Source organism: Dipodomys spectabilis, unplaced genomic scaffold (genome assembly GCF_019054845.1).
Source record: "Dipodomys spectabilis isolate Male_0828 unplaced genomic scaffold, ASM1905484v1 ptg000127l, whole genome shotgun sequence".
Classification (NCBI taxonomy): domain Eukaryota; kingdom Metazoa; phylum Chordata; class Mammalia; order Rodentia; family Heteromyidae; genus Dipodomys; species Dipodomys spectabilis.
In genome coordinates this window covers 4171007-4185150 of record NW_024870804.1, presented here as the reverse complement: position 1 = coordinate 4185150, position 14144 = coordinate 4171007, and the positions used below count along the sequence as shown (strand labels likewise).

Sequence of the window (14144 nt, the reverse complement as noted above, 5' to 3'; positions counted from 1 at the left end):
GGGTGCTATTGTCTCCTAGGAGCCAAGGTCAGAATGACCTGCCTGTGGATAAGCACGGGAGCATGCACCTGTTGCTTTGCTTGACCCTGGGGTATATAAAGCAGGACTCAATCCTTCCTATTCCATCTTTAGATACATAAAAAGATTGGGAAAGGCATGTCCTTCATCTAGGTCTTTGGTTTGGATACATAAAAACAAAAGATTGGGTTGAGAGGCGAGCAACATGGAGTTATGAGAACAAAGCAGATTCCCATACACAGCAAATTCCCATACACTTGAAACCCTGAAGGAGTATACAAAGGGCAGGGATGTTGTGGTCTTTTCTGGCTACTTCATGCTGACATGGGAACATGGAGGAATCACTGGGGCTGGAGTCTTCAAGGTGCAGGTCCATGCTGGGCAGGGCAGGGTGGTGTAAGGGAAGCCTCCATTAGCCTACAGTAATAGGATGGCCTTGACTTGTTCCTAGGTGGTGTATTGAGTGAGGGCTGTTATTTTCCTATTAAAGAGAAACCTTTGAAACAGGTGAGATCAGGCAGCAGGCTGACACGGTGGCGGGACCCGTTAACATGAACAAAAGGAGAAAACACACTCTGACCAGAAAAGTTCCATTGGGCGCATAAGCCCAACTGTGTTCCATTACAGAGAAGGAGGAATTTCCGTGTAACTGGACTATAGATTTCTAGATTGTATAGTATGGATGGGATATAGAAGAGGCAGGTAGCAAAGGCAAGAATGTAAGTTCCTGTCCAGTTAGAAGGTAGAAAGGAGCCAGGCATTGGTGGCTCACACCTGTAATCCTAGCTACTCAGGAGACTGAGATCTGAGGATCACGGTTCAAAGCCAGCTCAGGCAGGAAAAGTCTATGAGACTCTTATTTCCAATTAACTAGAAAACTGGAAGTAGTGCTGTGGCTCAAGTGGTAGAGTGCTCTCCTTGAGCTGAAGAGCTCAGGGACAGTGCCCAGGCTTAGAGTTCAAGCCCCATGACAGATAATAATAATAATAATAATACAGATAGGAATGGATATTAGATGGACATTAATTAGTTAGATGGGCATTAACTATTTTCTTTTGATTTCCCGGCTCTGGTGACTCCATTTTAAAAGGGTGACTCCATTTTGGATGTGACATCATCTCCTCTTATTCCAGGACTACCTTTTTTGGGGGGGGTGGGGGTCTGTCGTGGGGCCTGAACTCTGGGCCTGGGCGCTGTCCCTCAGCTCTTCAGCTCAAGGCTAGCGCTCTACCACTTGAGCCACAGTGCCACTCCGGCTTTTTTTCTTTTTTGCTTATGTGGTGCTGAGGAATTGAACCCAGGGCCTCAGTCATGCAAGGCAAGCACTCTACCACTGAGCCATCTTCCCAGCCCCCCAGGACTACATTTTATCCCAGGGGTCTAGGTGCTTGTTGCTGGGATGGCTTTTCTAGTTGGCATCTATTTTGTCAGTTCGGGGTTTGAACTCAAGGCCTGGGCACTTCTGCTCAAGGCTAATACTCTACCACGTTGAACTACAGCACCACTTCCAGAATTCTGACATAGCATGACTTCCAGAATTCTGCTGGTTATTTAGCAATGAGAGTTTCTTGAGCCATGCTTTCAGCCTTATTCTTTGCTGGTTAATTGGGAGATGGAGTCTCAAGGACTTTTCTGCCCAACTGGCTTTGAACCTTGATCTGCAGATTAGATGAGTCTTTGCCACACACACACACACACACACACACACACACACACACACACACACACACACTTTTTATTTACAATTAAAGCAACAAAGACATCAAATAGAAATATATGTATTTTTTGTTTTTGTTTAGTCGATTGGGGGGTTTAAACTCTGGGCTTGGATGCTGTCCCTGAGCTCTTCAGCTCAAGGCTAGCACTCTACCACTTAAGCTACAGTGCTACTTCCTGTTTTCTAGTGGTTTATTGGAGATAAAGCATCTCATGGGCTTTCCTGCTGGCTTTGAACCACGATCCTCAGATCTCAGCTTCCTGAGTAGCCAGGTAAGCGTGAGCCACCAGTGCCCGGGTATATTCTTTTTTTTTTTTGAGTCCGGTCGTGGGGCCTGAACTCTGGGCCTGGCCGCTGTCCTTTAGCTCTTCAGCTCAAGGCTAGCACTCTACCACTTGAGCCACAGCGCCACTTCCGGCTTTTTTTTTCCTGCTTATGTGGTGCTGAGGAATCGAACCCAGGGCCTCATGCATGCAAGGCAAATACTCTACCACTGAGCCACCTTCCCAGCCCCGGATATAGTTATTCTTAATTGCATATAACACTTTAGGATACTAATTGAGGTTAAACAAGAAAGCAGGAGTTGGTGTCCTCTGAGCTCTGGATCCAAGGTAGCTTACATATTAAACGGGAAAATGGCATTTGAATTAAAAGGTGTTCATTTGAAGGATCTTGACATAAACAAACACTTTAAGTGAACTTTGGTTTACACAAACAATTACTTTCATAGATGGGACATAAAGAATGAGATGCTAGTTTTCAATGTAAATCACAACTAACTTAATTGCACACCAACTTTACTCATAGACATACTCATACCATCTGCTCCATACTTGAACCTTCTGGGATTTGTCCAAAGCTGTCTGGAGCACACACACATCACAGCAGACACCTGAGATGTCACTAAGCGGAGAATGAACAGCTCTCTCGCTGCTAGTCAGATGATCACCTGTGATCCAAGCTCCAGAGCATCCTGTGAGGCTAGGTTACCTTCAGAACTACCTCAAGGTGATTAACTGTGACTCCACCTAGCAGGTGGACAGAGCAGTTTGTTAGCTTTTAAGCTTCTCAGCCTCCTGAATAGCTAGGATTATGGGCATGCGCCACCAGTACCAGCTCAGGATAGATTTTATTTATTAATTTTTGTCGGTCGTGGGGCTTGTACTCTGGGCCTGGGCACGGTACCTGAGGTCTTCAGCTCAAGGCTAGTGCTCTACCACTTTGAGCTCCACCACTTCCAGTTTTCTGGTGGTTAATTGGAGATAAGAGCCTCATGGGCTGGCTTTGAATCACGACCCTCAGATCCCAGCCTCCTGAGTAGCTAGGATTACAGGTGTGAGCTACCAGCACCCAGCTCAGGATAGATTTTTGGTATGTGTGTGTTGGTTGTGGGGCTTGAACCCTGGACCTGGGCGCTGTCTCCCAGCTCTTCAGCTCAAGGCTAGCGTTCTACCACTTGAGCCACACAGTGTCACCTCTGGTTTTCTGGTGGTTTATTGGAGATAAGAGTCTCACAGACTTTCCTGCCCTCAGATCTCAGCCTCCTGAGTAGCTAGGATTACAGGCGTGAGCCACCGGTGCCTAGCAGGATAGATTTTAAATAGGTGTAGGGAGCACACATGTGAGGATCGAGCAAGGAACCTTGTTGAGACTGATGTGGGAAAGGAAGAGAGGAAGGAGGAGGAAGGAGGAGGAGAAAGGAGAATGGAAGGAATGACTCTGATCAAGATGCACTGATCATAAATGGACATGTTAAAATGAACCCCTTAATACCACTCATTGAAATTAATAATAATGTTAATAATGCTAATGCAATACTACTACTACTAATAAAATTAGACATTCTTATCAGTCCATATAAATTAAGATCTCGGTAATGCAAATGCAGTCATAATATTAGGTCAGGGGTGTGTGTGTGTGTGTGTGTGTGTGTGTGTGTGTGTGTGTGTGTGTGAGATCTCAGCTTGTATCTTTTTTGTTTTGTTTTTTGCTGGTTTTGGGATTTGACCTCTGGACTTGGGAGATGTCCCTGAGTTTTTGTGCTCAAGGCTAGTGCTCTACTACTTGAGCCACAGTGCCACTTCTGGCACTGTGGTAGTTTAATGGGAGGTAAGAGTCTCACAGACTTTTCTGCCCAGACTGGCTTCAAACCATGATCCTCAGATCTCTGCCTCCTGAGCAGCTAGGATTACAGGCATGAGCCATCAGCCCCTGGCTTGTGTCTTTCTTTTAGAATCACTGAGCAGAAGGAATCTGTCCTTGAGGACATCAGGAAAGCAATGGGTAGGGTGTGCTGTACTGAATCTGTGATTAAGTACAAATCTGTGTATATAGGGAATAAAGCTTACCTGGCTCCAAAGAATTCCAGTAGCTAGAGTCCCCTCACCATTCCCATCCAAAAGGAAATAATAAAACAAACAAAAAAAAATCACATTTGGAGGGAAAAAAGGCAAGCTGGGAGCTGGTGGCATGCCTATAATCCTAGCTTACCCATGAGGCTGAGATCTGAGGATCATGGTTCAAAGCCAGCCCCTGGGCAGGAAAATCCATGAGACTTTTATCTTCTATTAATCACCCAAAAGCCAGAAGTGGAGCTGTGGCTCCAAGTGGTAGAGCACTAGCCTTGCATGAAAGAGTTCAAGGACAGTGCCCAGGCCCCAAGTTCAAGCCCCCCCAAAAAGAAAAATAAAAACAGTAGAAGCATTAATGTAACAGTCCAGGAAATAAAGAATACAGAAAAAATGAAAAGCAAAAGAATACTTTTAAAGCTTAAAGAAATGATTTGATACTTAGCAAAATAAAGTTTTAAAAAAGCCTCAACTTGCACATTGGTGGTAATATTCTAGCTACTCAGGAAGCTGCTATCTGAGATCACAGTTCAAAGCTAGCCTGACTCCTAACTCCAATTAACCACCAGAAAACCGGAAGTGGAACTGTGGCTCAGTGGTAGAGAGCTAGCCTTCAGCAGAAAAGCTAAGGGACAGCACTCAAGCCCTGAGTTCAAGGCCCAAAACTGAAAAAACAAACAAACAAACAAAAAATACCCCTCATATCAAGGCACATGCTTAATTTTTTGGGGTGTGTATGTATGTTGGTACTCAAAAGCCTGGGTGCTGTCCCTTAGCTTTTTTTGCTCAAGGCTGGCATTCTACCACTTGAGCTACAGCTCCACTTCTGGCTTTTTGCTTGTTAACTAGAGATAAGAATCTCATGGATGGCTGGGATGTGGCATAATGGTAGAGAGCTTGCCTAGCATGAAACCCTGGATTCAATTGCTCAGTGCCACATACACAGAAAAAGTCGGAAGTGGCACTATGGCTCAAGTGGTAGAGTGCTAGCTTTGAGCAAAAGCAGCTTAGGTACAATGTCCAGGCCGTAGTTCAAGCCCCAGGACTGGCAAAAAAAAAAAAAAAAAGTCTCATGGATTGCAGGCATGAGCTACTTGTACCTAGCCTAATACAATGGAACTTTATTGGCATTCTTGTTTTAGTGTTGGTGACATTTTTCACAAATTAAACATTCATTGATATCTGTATATAACTGTGTGTTGTTTTAAAAAAAATTATAGACAAGCTGAACACTGATGGACTCATACCTATAATCCTAGCTACTCAGGAAACTAAGATCTGAGGATCAGTTTGAAGCTAGCCCAGGCAGGCAAGTCCTTTAGACTTTGATCTCCAAATACACACCAAAAAAAAAAAGTTGAAATGGACCTGTGGCTCAAGTGATAAAGCAGTAGCTATGAGCAGCAAAGGTCCAGGATAGTGCCCAGGCCCTGAGTTCAAGCCTCAGGACTGGCACACACAAAAAATAATATACACAGAGGAAAAGAGTTGCTATTTTAAAGAGCCAACAGCAGCTTCTTCTGCCCTCTAATGGCATAATTCATCTCAGGAGAATTATTTCATGGTTCAGAAAAATACCCTGAACACTAATTTCATCTTAACGATGAAGAATCTATAGTGAAGGCAATATAGATAGGGCAGGAAAGACAGGACAGGAAAAGAGGGTCACCTGGGCGCAGGTAAAGGAAAGGGCTTGGAAAGTGTTGTGGGAAGATAAGGGAGTCTCATGTTCCTAGCTACTCAGAATCCTGGCTGAGATCTGAGCATTGAGATTTAAAGCCAGGCTGGACTGGGAAGTCCATGAGACTCTTATCTTCAATTAACCACGGAGCAGCTAGAAGAGGTATGGCTCAAAAGGTAGAATGCCAGCCTCGAGCAAAAAGCCAAGAGACGGTGCTCAGGCCCTGAGTTCAAGCACCGGTACTAGTGTATCTCACACACACACACACACACACACACACACACACACACACACACACGAATAACTGTGTAGGTTTTATAAAGTCAGAAGCAATGATTTTGGGTATTTTGTGGAGAAAGGACAAATGATATGTTTATCCTAGTTTGGACATTAGACAATATGTAGGTACCACATGGCAGCCCAGGGCTGTGTGTAATTACAACTGGGATGCATGCACATGTGGATTTCTACCTCTGTATTGCTGGTTTTCACTTGGCACACTGAAGCTAGTTAGCAAAGGAGTTTTGACAGCACTGGGTTTGAACTCAGGACCTTGTACTTGCAAGGTAGGTAGCTGTTCTACAACATGAACCATACCCTTAGCCTTTTGTGACTCTAGTTACAGGCCTTGCACTTTTGCCTGGAGTGAACCTTGGTCTAGGATCCTCCTACTTGTGCTATCTTATGTAGCATACTACTACTATGCCTAGCTGGTTGGTTAAGATGAGGTCTTGCTTTTTGCCCAGGCTAGTCTCAAACTGTGATCCTCCTGCTCTCCACCTCCTGAAAAGCTGGGATTACAGGTGTGAGTAGTCACACTTGGCCTCCACAAAGGAATTTTATTTACCTAATTATCTTTTGTGTCAGTCCTGGGGCTTGAACTCCGGTCCTAGGCACTGTCCTCCCTTTTTTGCTCAAGGCAAGATTATTTTTCAGCATCTGATTTTAACACTTGGGAATCTCTTCAGCATTCTGAAGCACCTCATTTACTGGACACCATTTTTCAAGTCTGTTATAAAGGTATTTCCCCCCTCGATTATGAAATAGTTGTACAAAGAGGTTTCAATTCCCTAAGTCAGGTTAAGAGTACACTGCATGAAGCCCTGGGTTCGATTCCTCGGTACCGCCTGAACAGAACAAGTTGGGAGTGGCTCTGTGGCTCAAGTGTTAAGAGTGCTAGCCTTGAGCAAAAGCAGCTCAGGGACAGCACCTAAGCCCCAAGTTCAAGCCCACAACATGCACAAAAACAAAGCAAAACAAACCCAAACAAATAAAAAACCTAACAGCCTTTACGGGGACAGCACCGGCTCCCGTGGTTTGCTTACTGGCATCATGTATTTCTACCACCACTGTGTAGATGAGGATTTGCATATTACCTTGCATGTTTGCTACGTGCAAGTCCTAGTTTGGCCTCTGGAATATAAACCGCTGTGCTCAGCCACCCAGGAAGGGGGACAACCCAACAGTGCCCACGGGAAGCCTGGAATGAGTACTCGACAGTACTCTCAGGTACTCCCACACCTCGCGTGTTTAGGGTAGGAGTAATTCAAAACAGCAAGCTCTCAAGTGAGAACAAAATCATGGAAGTGGGAGAAGGAAATTCTTGGTAGTTGAAGGAAATCAAACATGGTAGTTGAAGGAAAACATGGGTGAGGGTGAACGCGACTCCCCCACACAGTAGGGGTGACCTGGATCACTAGCTTGAATATCCAAGGTGGATGGACCCTTGGTCCACAGTGGATTTTCTTGCTTAAAATAATAAGATGGGCAGGGTGCTGGTGGTTCATGCCTGTAATCCTAGCTACTCAGGAGGCTGAGATCTGAGGATCGCTAACCAAAGCCAGCCTGGGCTTTGAGACTCTTGTGTCCAATTGACCACCAGAAAACCAGAAGTGACACTGTGGCTCAAGTGGTAGAGAGCTAGCCTTGAGCTGAAGAGCTCAGGGACAGTGCCTAGGGCCCAGAGTTCAAGCCCCATAGCCAACAACAGAAAAAAAAAAAAGAAAAAAGAAAACCAGAAGTGGAGCTGTGGCTGCAGGTGGTAGAGCACTAGCCTTAAGCAGAAGAGCTTAGAGACAGCACCCAGGCCCTGAGTTCAAGCCCCACACTGACAATGAACAAACAAAATAAAAACCAAAAACAGCATGTAATATATACCCAAGAGCCACAGCAAGTGTCTTAAGACTTGCAAGAAGCACCTGGCACAGTGGCTGGCCAAAAGTTATGCCTTAAATTCTTTCTCAACTTGAATTCCATCATGCAGCAGTCAGATACTTCGAGCAGGACGGAGTTAGGCTAAACAATATGGGTGACAGTAACAGGATTTGGGGACATTAGCATATGGCTGCAAGGGCAGAGGCAACTGGACAGTGACTCAGGGCTGAGTGGCGGAACACCCGTGAGACAGAATTTAGGATCAAGCTGTTGCAACAGTACAGCCTACATGGACTGGTTCCAGGTGACAACTCCAAAAGCTGCAAGACTGGGACTTCAGTTAAGGTGAAGGCACTCAGATGACTGAGCCTGGGTAATGTTACCGGTCCCAGATAAATTTTGATGATAAAACTCAAGTTTGGGTTACACAGATCTCTTCCCTAAATGTATGGAACAGCAGTTGGCTCAAAGATTAGAGCATTGAGCTGGGCGCTGGTGGCTCATACCTGTAATCCTAGCTACTCGGGAGGCTGAGATCTGAAAGGTAGAAAAGTATGTAAGATTATCTCCAATTAACCAGTAGAAAGCTGGCAGTGGAGCTATGGTTCAAGTAGTAGAGCACCAACCTTGAGCATGCACGCAGGTCAATACTGAGGCTTATACTTGGCCTTGGCACTGTCCCTGAGCTTTGTTTGCTCAAGGCTGGTGCTCTAGTATTGAACCACAGCTCCACTGCCAGCTTTCTGCATGCACTCACACACACAGTCCAGCTGGCCTATTGCACAGGTGGCAGGTGTTGGGTGGGGACAGCTGAAGGGCTGTGTGTAAATAGACGTGCTTCAGCAGCCTGTCAGTGTGGAAAGTTGGTATTTCCCAATAGAGCCGCATCCCAAAACAATCATGTTCTCAGGACTTGTGTCTTAAGAATTTTTTTCCCTTAAATCATTTAATATTGGGGCTGGGAAGGTGGCTCAGTGGTAGAGCGCATGCCTTGCATGCCAGAGGCCCTGGGTTCGATTCCTCAGCACCACATAAGCAAAAAGAAAAAAAAGCCGGAAGTGGCGCTGTGGCTCAAGTGGTAGAGTGCTAGCCTTGAGCTGAGGGACAGCGCCCAGGCCCAGAGTTCAGGCCCCATGACTGGACCCAAAAAAAATAAAAAAAAATCATTTAATATTATTTAAAATGTGTTGCACTAAAAGCCACACATTCAAAAAAGATGTTTATTGCTCACAATCGTGCCCCAACAATGGCACAAGTGGCTGTGCACATGGCACAGGGTGGAGTCCCACCTTAGCTCAGGGCAGGTTAACAGAAGCACCTTGCTGTGGTCCAGGCCACTCTCCTAAACATGATTAGGAGAATACTTAATGTCATTATTTTGTCAGTCATGGGACTTGAACTCTGGGCCTGGGCACTGTCCCACAGCTCCTCAGCTCAAGACTAGCGCTCTACTTGAGCCACAGCGCCACTTCCAGTTGTCTGAGTGGTTTATTGGAGATGAGAGTCTCACGGACTTTCCTTCCCCGGGCTGGCTTTGAACCGCAATCCTCAGATCTCAGCCTCCTGAGCAGCTAGGATGACAGTATGAGCCACTGGCATCTGGCTCAAAGGATGTTTTAAATAGAGGAATGGAAGAGAGAAGACACTATTTCCTTTAAATAATGCAAAACTTCAACATTTGAAAAGTTTACTGAAAACTTTTATTGTAATCAAAAAGTGACATAACGGGGTTGTAATGAATTCAGCAAATCATTCTGCTGATATTTTAGAACTGATATCAGCTTTTGCCAGGCAATTAAAAAAATTCAAATGTGAAAATTTCACAGTACAGTAAACTCCACCCCAACTAATTTAATGGTGGTTAAAAATAATAGGCCCTAGCAAAACCTCTCATGTTCCATGGTCACAACTCACAATTCTGTACAAAAGTTCGTGTTATAAAGCTCTGATGTAAAAATCAAATAATCAAGCAGCAATATTTTAAGTGCAGCACAGGGTCTTCCATGTCATTATTTACAAGGCTTGAATCTCTTTACATTATAACAAAATTTAATACAGATGACTTAGTAATTAAGTCAATTTAAAAAAAAATCTGTCCTTCTACACGGTGACAGATTTCACTTTTTGGTCATCTTTCTCCTTCTCCTTTTCTTTATCTTTGCTCTTCTTCGACTTCTTTTTCTTGTGTTTGTGTTTTTGGCTTTTTTCCAATTCTACTTCAGTGCCTGCGTGCTTCTTATGTTTCTTATGTTTTTTATGTTTCTTGTGCTTCTTCTTTTCCTTCTTCTTCTTCTTCTTCTTGCTGTCCTGACTCTCTGCTGAGCTGGCACTGCTGCTGTGACTGCGGGTCTGGCTTCCGGACGGGCTGTGGCTTCGGCTAGGACTCACGCTGGGGCTGCTCTGACTCTGGGTCCTGCTCACTCCTGCTTGTTGGCTCAGGGCTGCTGGGTCCACGCTCTCTTTTGCTTTCTCTACAGTTATTTTATCTTTTAGGTCCTTGGAAATGTTTGTGGACGTTTCCTCTTCTTTCACCGATACATTACTTTCACTGTCGCTCTCATTATAGTCTGGTTCAAAAGCAGCTTCGTCAGTCTCTCGAGTTAAGTCAGAGGAAAGTCTAGAGGAATGGCTTAGCTGGGGTTTAGTCTTAACAGCATTCTTGTCGAGGTGTGCTGTCACCGGCTCCTTTTCTACCTGTGGCTCTGCTGGGATGGGTGGGATGGGCACGCTGGGCACGCTGGGCACGCTGGGCACACTAGGCAACTTGGCGCCACTCGATTCCTTATTGTTCCATGCCTCTGACACATGCTTCTCACGATCCTTGCAGGGATTTTTGTCTACAGATTTTGTCTCTTCATTTGAGCGTTTAGTATCATAAGGGGCTTTATAATCATGAGGCTTTTTGTCCCTTGAGGGACTAGAATTACTTTTTTTGGAGTCTCCTGTTCCTTTTTTAGGCAAATCTCTCTCCTCCCTCGGCCTACTTTTCTGCCCAGAAGAAGAGTCTTTACTGCGAGGAGGAGAGTCTTTTCTTCTTGTTAACTCACTTCTTTCATCTCTCCGCTTGGAACTAGAATGCTCTCGGTTGTCAAAGTCAGTTTTTTTGTCTCTGTTGGGAGTAAAGTCTTTATTTGAGGAACCACGCACAGAATCGTGCTTATTATCGGAAGGTCTGGACTCTTTGGAAGATTGAGATAGACTTTTAAATGTTCCTTGTTCACTCAGACGGTCCAAATTATTATCTTTCTCTGGTTGAGTGCTATTCTTCCTCTTTTCAGGGTTTTCCTTTTCTAACACTGAATGATCTCGATCTTTGGTCTTGCCCTTCTCACTAGATGCAGAGTTTTTTGAGCTTTTGACTTCATGCTGCACAAGTTCGTGGCTCACCTCCTTGGTGAGCTTCTGAATTTTCTCTGATGGCTCACTGTCTTTCTCGGTATACTTGACCGCAGCTGATGGCTTGGTGCTCACAGTTTTTATAACACTGGACGGTTTTGCTACAGTTGGCATAGGCTGTGTGGATTTCATCTCTTCTTCCTCAGATTCAAAGTCATCTTTGTCCCACTTGGACTGAGGAACCTGGATCATAATAATAACATCTTCAGCAGGAGCGGTGTTGTCATTATTGTATTCTTCCATAGTTTTAATCACAGTTCGCTTTGTGTCTGTTTTTTCTTCACATTTCCGCACAGGACTGCCTCCAGTTGAGCTTGTGCTAGAAACAATTAGGAGATTTTCAATTAATGAAGAAACACTGATAAATGCAAACACACTAACTGAAATGCAATAAATGTGCTTGCAACTTCCAAAGTTCACATAATTCTGCCCTAATAAAGATTATACAGTGACATAGGGCCTAAAAAAAACAAAACAAAAAACCCACACATAAAAAACAACAAAACAACCCAAATCCTACAACTTTGTCTTTCACAAAATTTTTCCCTACCATCAAAACACTAAGAATGAATGAATATGTTGGGATGAAGGGGAAACTATCTCCCCAGACCTATTATCCACTATCACCTAGCTATACTAGTATAACTATCCCCCAGCACCCCTTCCACAGCCCTCATCAGATACCTGGTATAATCCACAAGAGTGGAGCTGGAGCCTTCTGTTCCAGTTACTTTCCGCTTAGCCTTTCCTTTGACCTTTTCCTGCTTAATTTTCCCAGATGTTGACTCTGATTTTTCAGATGGTTCTTTTGCACTTGATACATTTTCTGTGCTTCCAATTTTCTTCCCAGTTTCTCTGTTGAGCTTGATTTTCTTGGCTGGGGCCGTTGATGATGCAGCCTTGTCCTTTTCGGGGGTCCTATCCATCTTTTCAACATCAGGTTCCATTTTGCGTTTAGGAGATGGTTTCACTATTTCTGTTCCTTCTAGTTTAGAGATCTTCATTGACGAAGATTCAAAATCTTTATCCACACCTTTTTCTTCTGTTTTTCTCTTTCTTTTTTCTCCCTTGCTCTCAAGTGCTTTACTCTTCTCAGGCTTCTTGGCCTTTTCTTCCTTATTGGTTAGCTTTTCTGGTTTCACGTCTTTGGAGTAATCCTTCTTCACCTTTTCCTCTTTGACGGGCTTTGTCTCCTGGTGTTCCTTTGCTGACTTTGAGTGGGCTTTCCTGGGGGTCCCAGGGACCTTTTCGTCCTTCTGAGAGGACGACGACGATGATGGTTTAGCAGCATCAGTCTTTGGAGCCTCCTCTTTGGCCTTTTTAAGCGGAGGTTCAGCCCGAGGAGATTTTTCACGTTCCCCATCTAGCTTTTCTTGGGGTCCTTTAGTGGGTTTGACAGCATTTTCTTTTTTGGATGTAGCAGACCCATCACTTTTCCGTTTGGTCTTGTCACCTTTTGCTTTTGGCTTATCTTTTTCTCGCTTGTCTTTTTCAGACATGGATTTAAAAGTGATGGATTCTGCGTCCATTGGCTCATCCCTAACAGGTGTAGCATCGTCTCTACTTGGGAGAACAAATAATGTATCTGTCTTAGTTTCTTCAACACCTGAAGGTTCTCTGGATTTTCTAGACGTCTCTAATAACTCTGGGTTCAGAAAGCCTTCGCTTTCTTCTCCCTTTCTTCTTTTTCTGTGCTTCTTGTGTTTATTTCCTTTGCCATCTCCGGGAACATTTTCACTCTCCTTCTCTTTTGATTTTGTGTTATCCTTCTGATTGTGACTGTCTCTGGCTGAAAGCTTTTCTGGGTAACTGCCACCTATATTTCGACTCCTATGACCTTGTCCACCAACATAGTCTTCTCTGCGGCCTCTTGTGAAGGGTGAGTTCCTGATATTGAGAGGTAAAAGTCTCTCTGGAGAAAAGTTCTCTCTGTTTGCTGAGGGTCTAGGTTGTGCTCCAGCAGCATACCCTTTGTAGTACTTTTCATACCATTCTCTGTATTTTCTCTCCCATTCTCGGTAACGGTCTTTCTCAAATGAGTCTCTAAAGTCAACACTCCTCCCATAATATGCTTTCATGTCATAAGGTGGTGGAACTTCTCTGTATCTATTAAAATATTCACGCTCTGTTTCTCCTTGAGGTACATTACGCTTGTTGGGAGACTGGCCCCTGAATGCTTGAGGAGATCTCGATCGTGAATGGTATCGTCTATATGGGGGTGACCTGGACCTAGACCGATGATATCCATGCGATCTAGACCGAGAACGGTAATTTCGACTCTTGCCTCTGCCTCTTCTGGGGTATGGAGGTGATCTCGAATAGGAACGAGAATGTGAGCGGCTGAAGGATCGAGAATAAGAACGTGAACGTGTTGAACCAGATCTTGACTTAGAGTAAGTGTATGAACTTCTTGAATATGATGAACCACTATAGGGAGATTTAGACCTAAAAACAAAAACAATTGATAGTTGAGAAATACATACAAAACAAAATACAGGCTCTTAGGTTCTAACATTCTCCTCTCACGCTTTTATCTTTACACCAAGTTTAGTTTTGAATGACTAACGAGGCACAGTGACCTCTATGGGGATGGAATAAAGGTCACGAATCAGGGCAATTACTTGTTACAAAGCAAAAGTGAAGTCCTTGCAATCCGAGTGGAGTGCATTAATGTACCATGAGTTATATGAGCTTATTTCATTCAACAAAATGCCAATTAAATTTTAATTTCACTTCCTATCTGATCACTTAAACAGGGGGAGTTCATATTATATCCTATGCTGGTCAAGTCTAACTTTAAAAACAACTTTTAAACAAACTTCCAGGGAAT

General features: G+C 44.1%; 1 protein-coding gene across 4 annotated transcripts in view; it reads right to left on the bottom strand.

The window, feature by feature from the left end:
- Nucleotides 1–9591: 9591 nt before the first annotated feature.
- Rbbp6 (RB binding protein 6, ubiquitin ligase) overlaps nucleotides 9592–14144 on the bottom strand; it is a 35978-nt gene continuing 31425 nt past the window's right edge. For all 4 annotated transcript variants that reach the window (XM_042689818.1, XM_042689820.1, XM_042689819.1 and 1 more), the window contains 2 exons: nucleotides 11999–13759; nucleotides 9592–11633 (listed from right to left, as the gene is read on the bottom strand). In XM_042689818.1, coding sequence (XP_042545752.1) covers nucleotides 10019–11633; nucleotides 11999–13759 — 3376 coding nt within the window. In that variant the 3' untranslated portion in view covers nucleotides 9592–10018. The remainder of the gene's footprint in view (nucleotides 11634–11998; nucleotides 13760–14144) is intronic.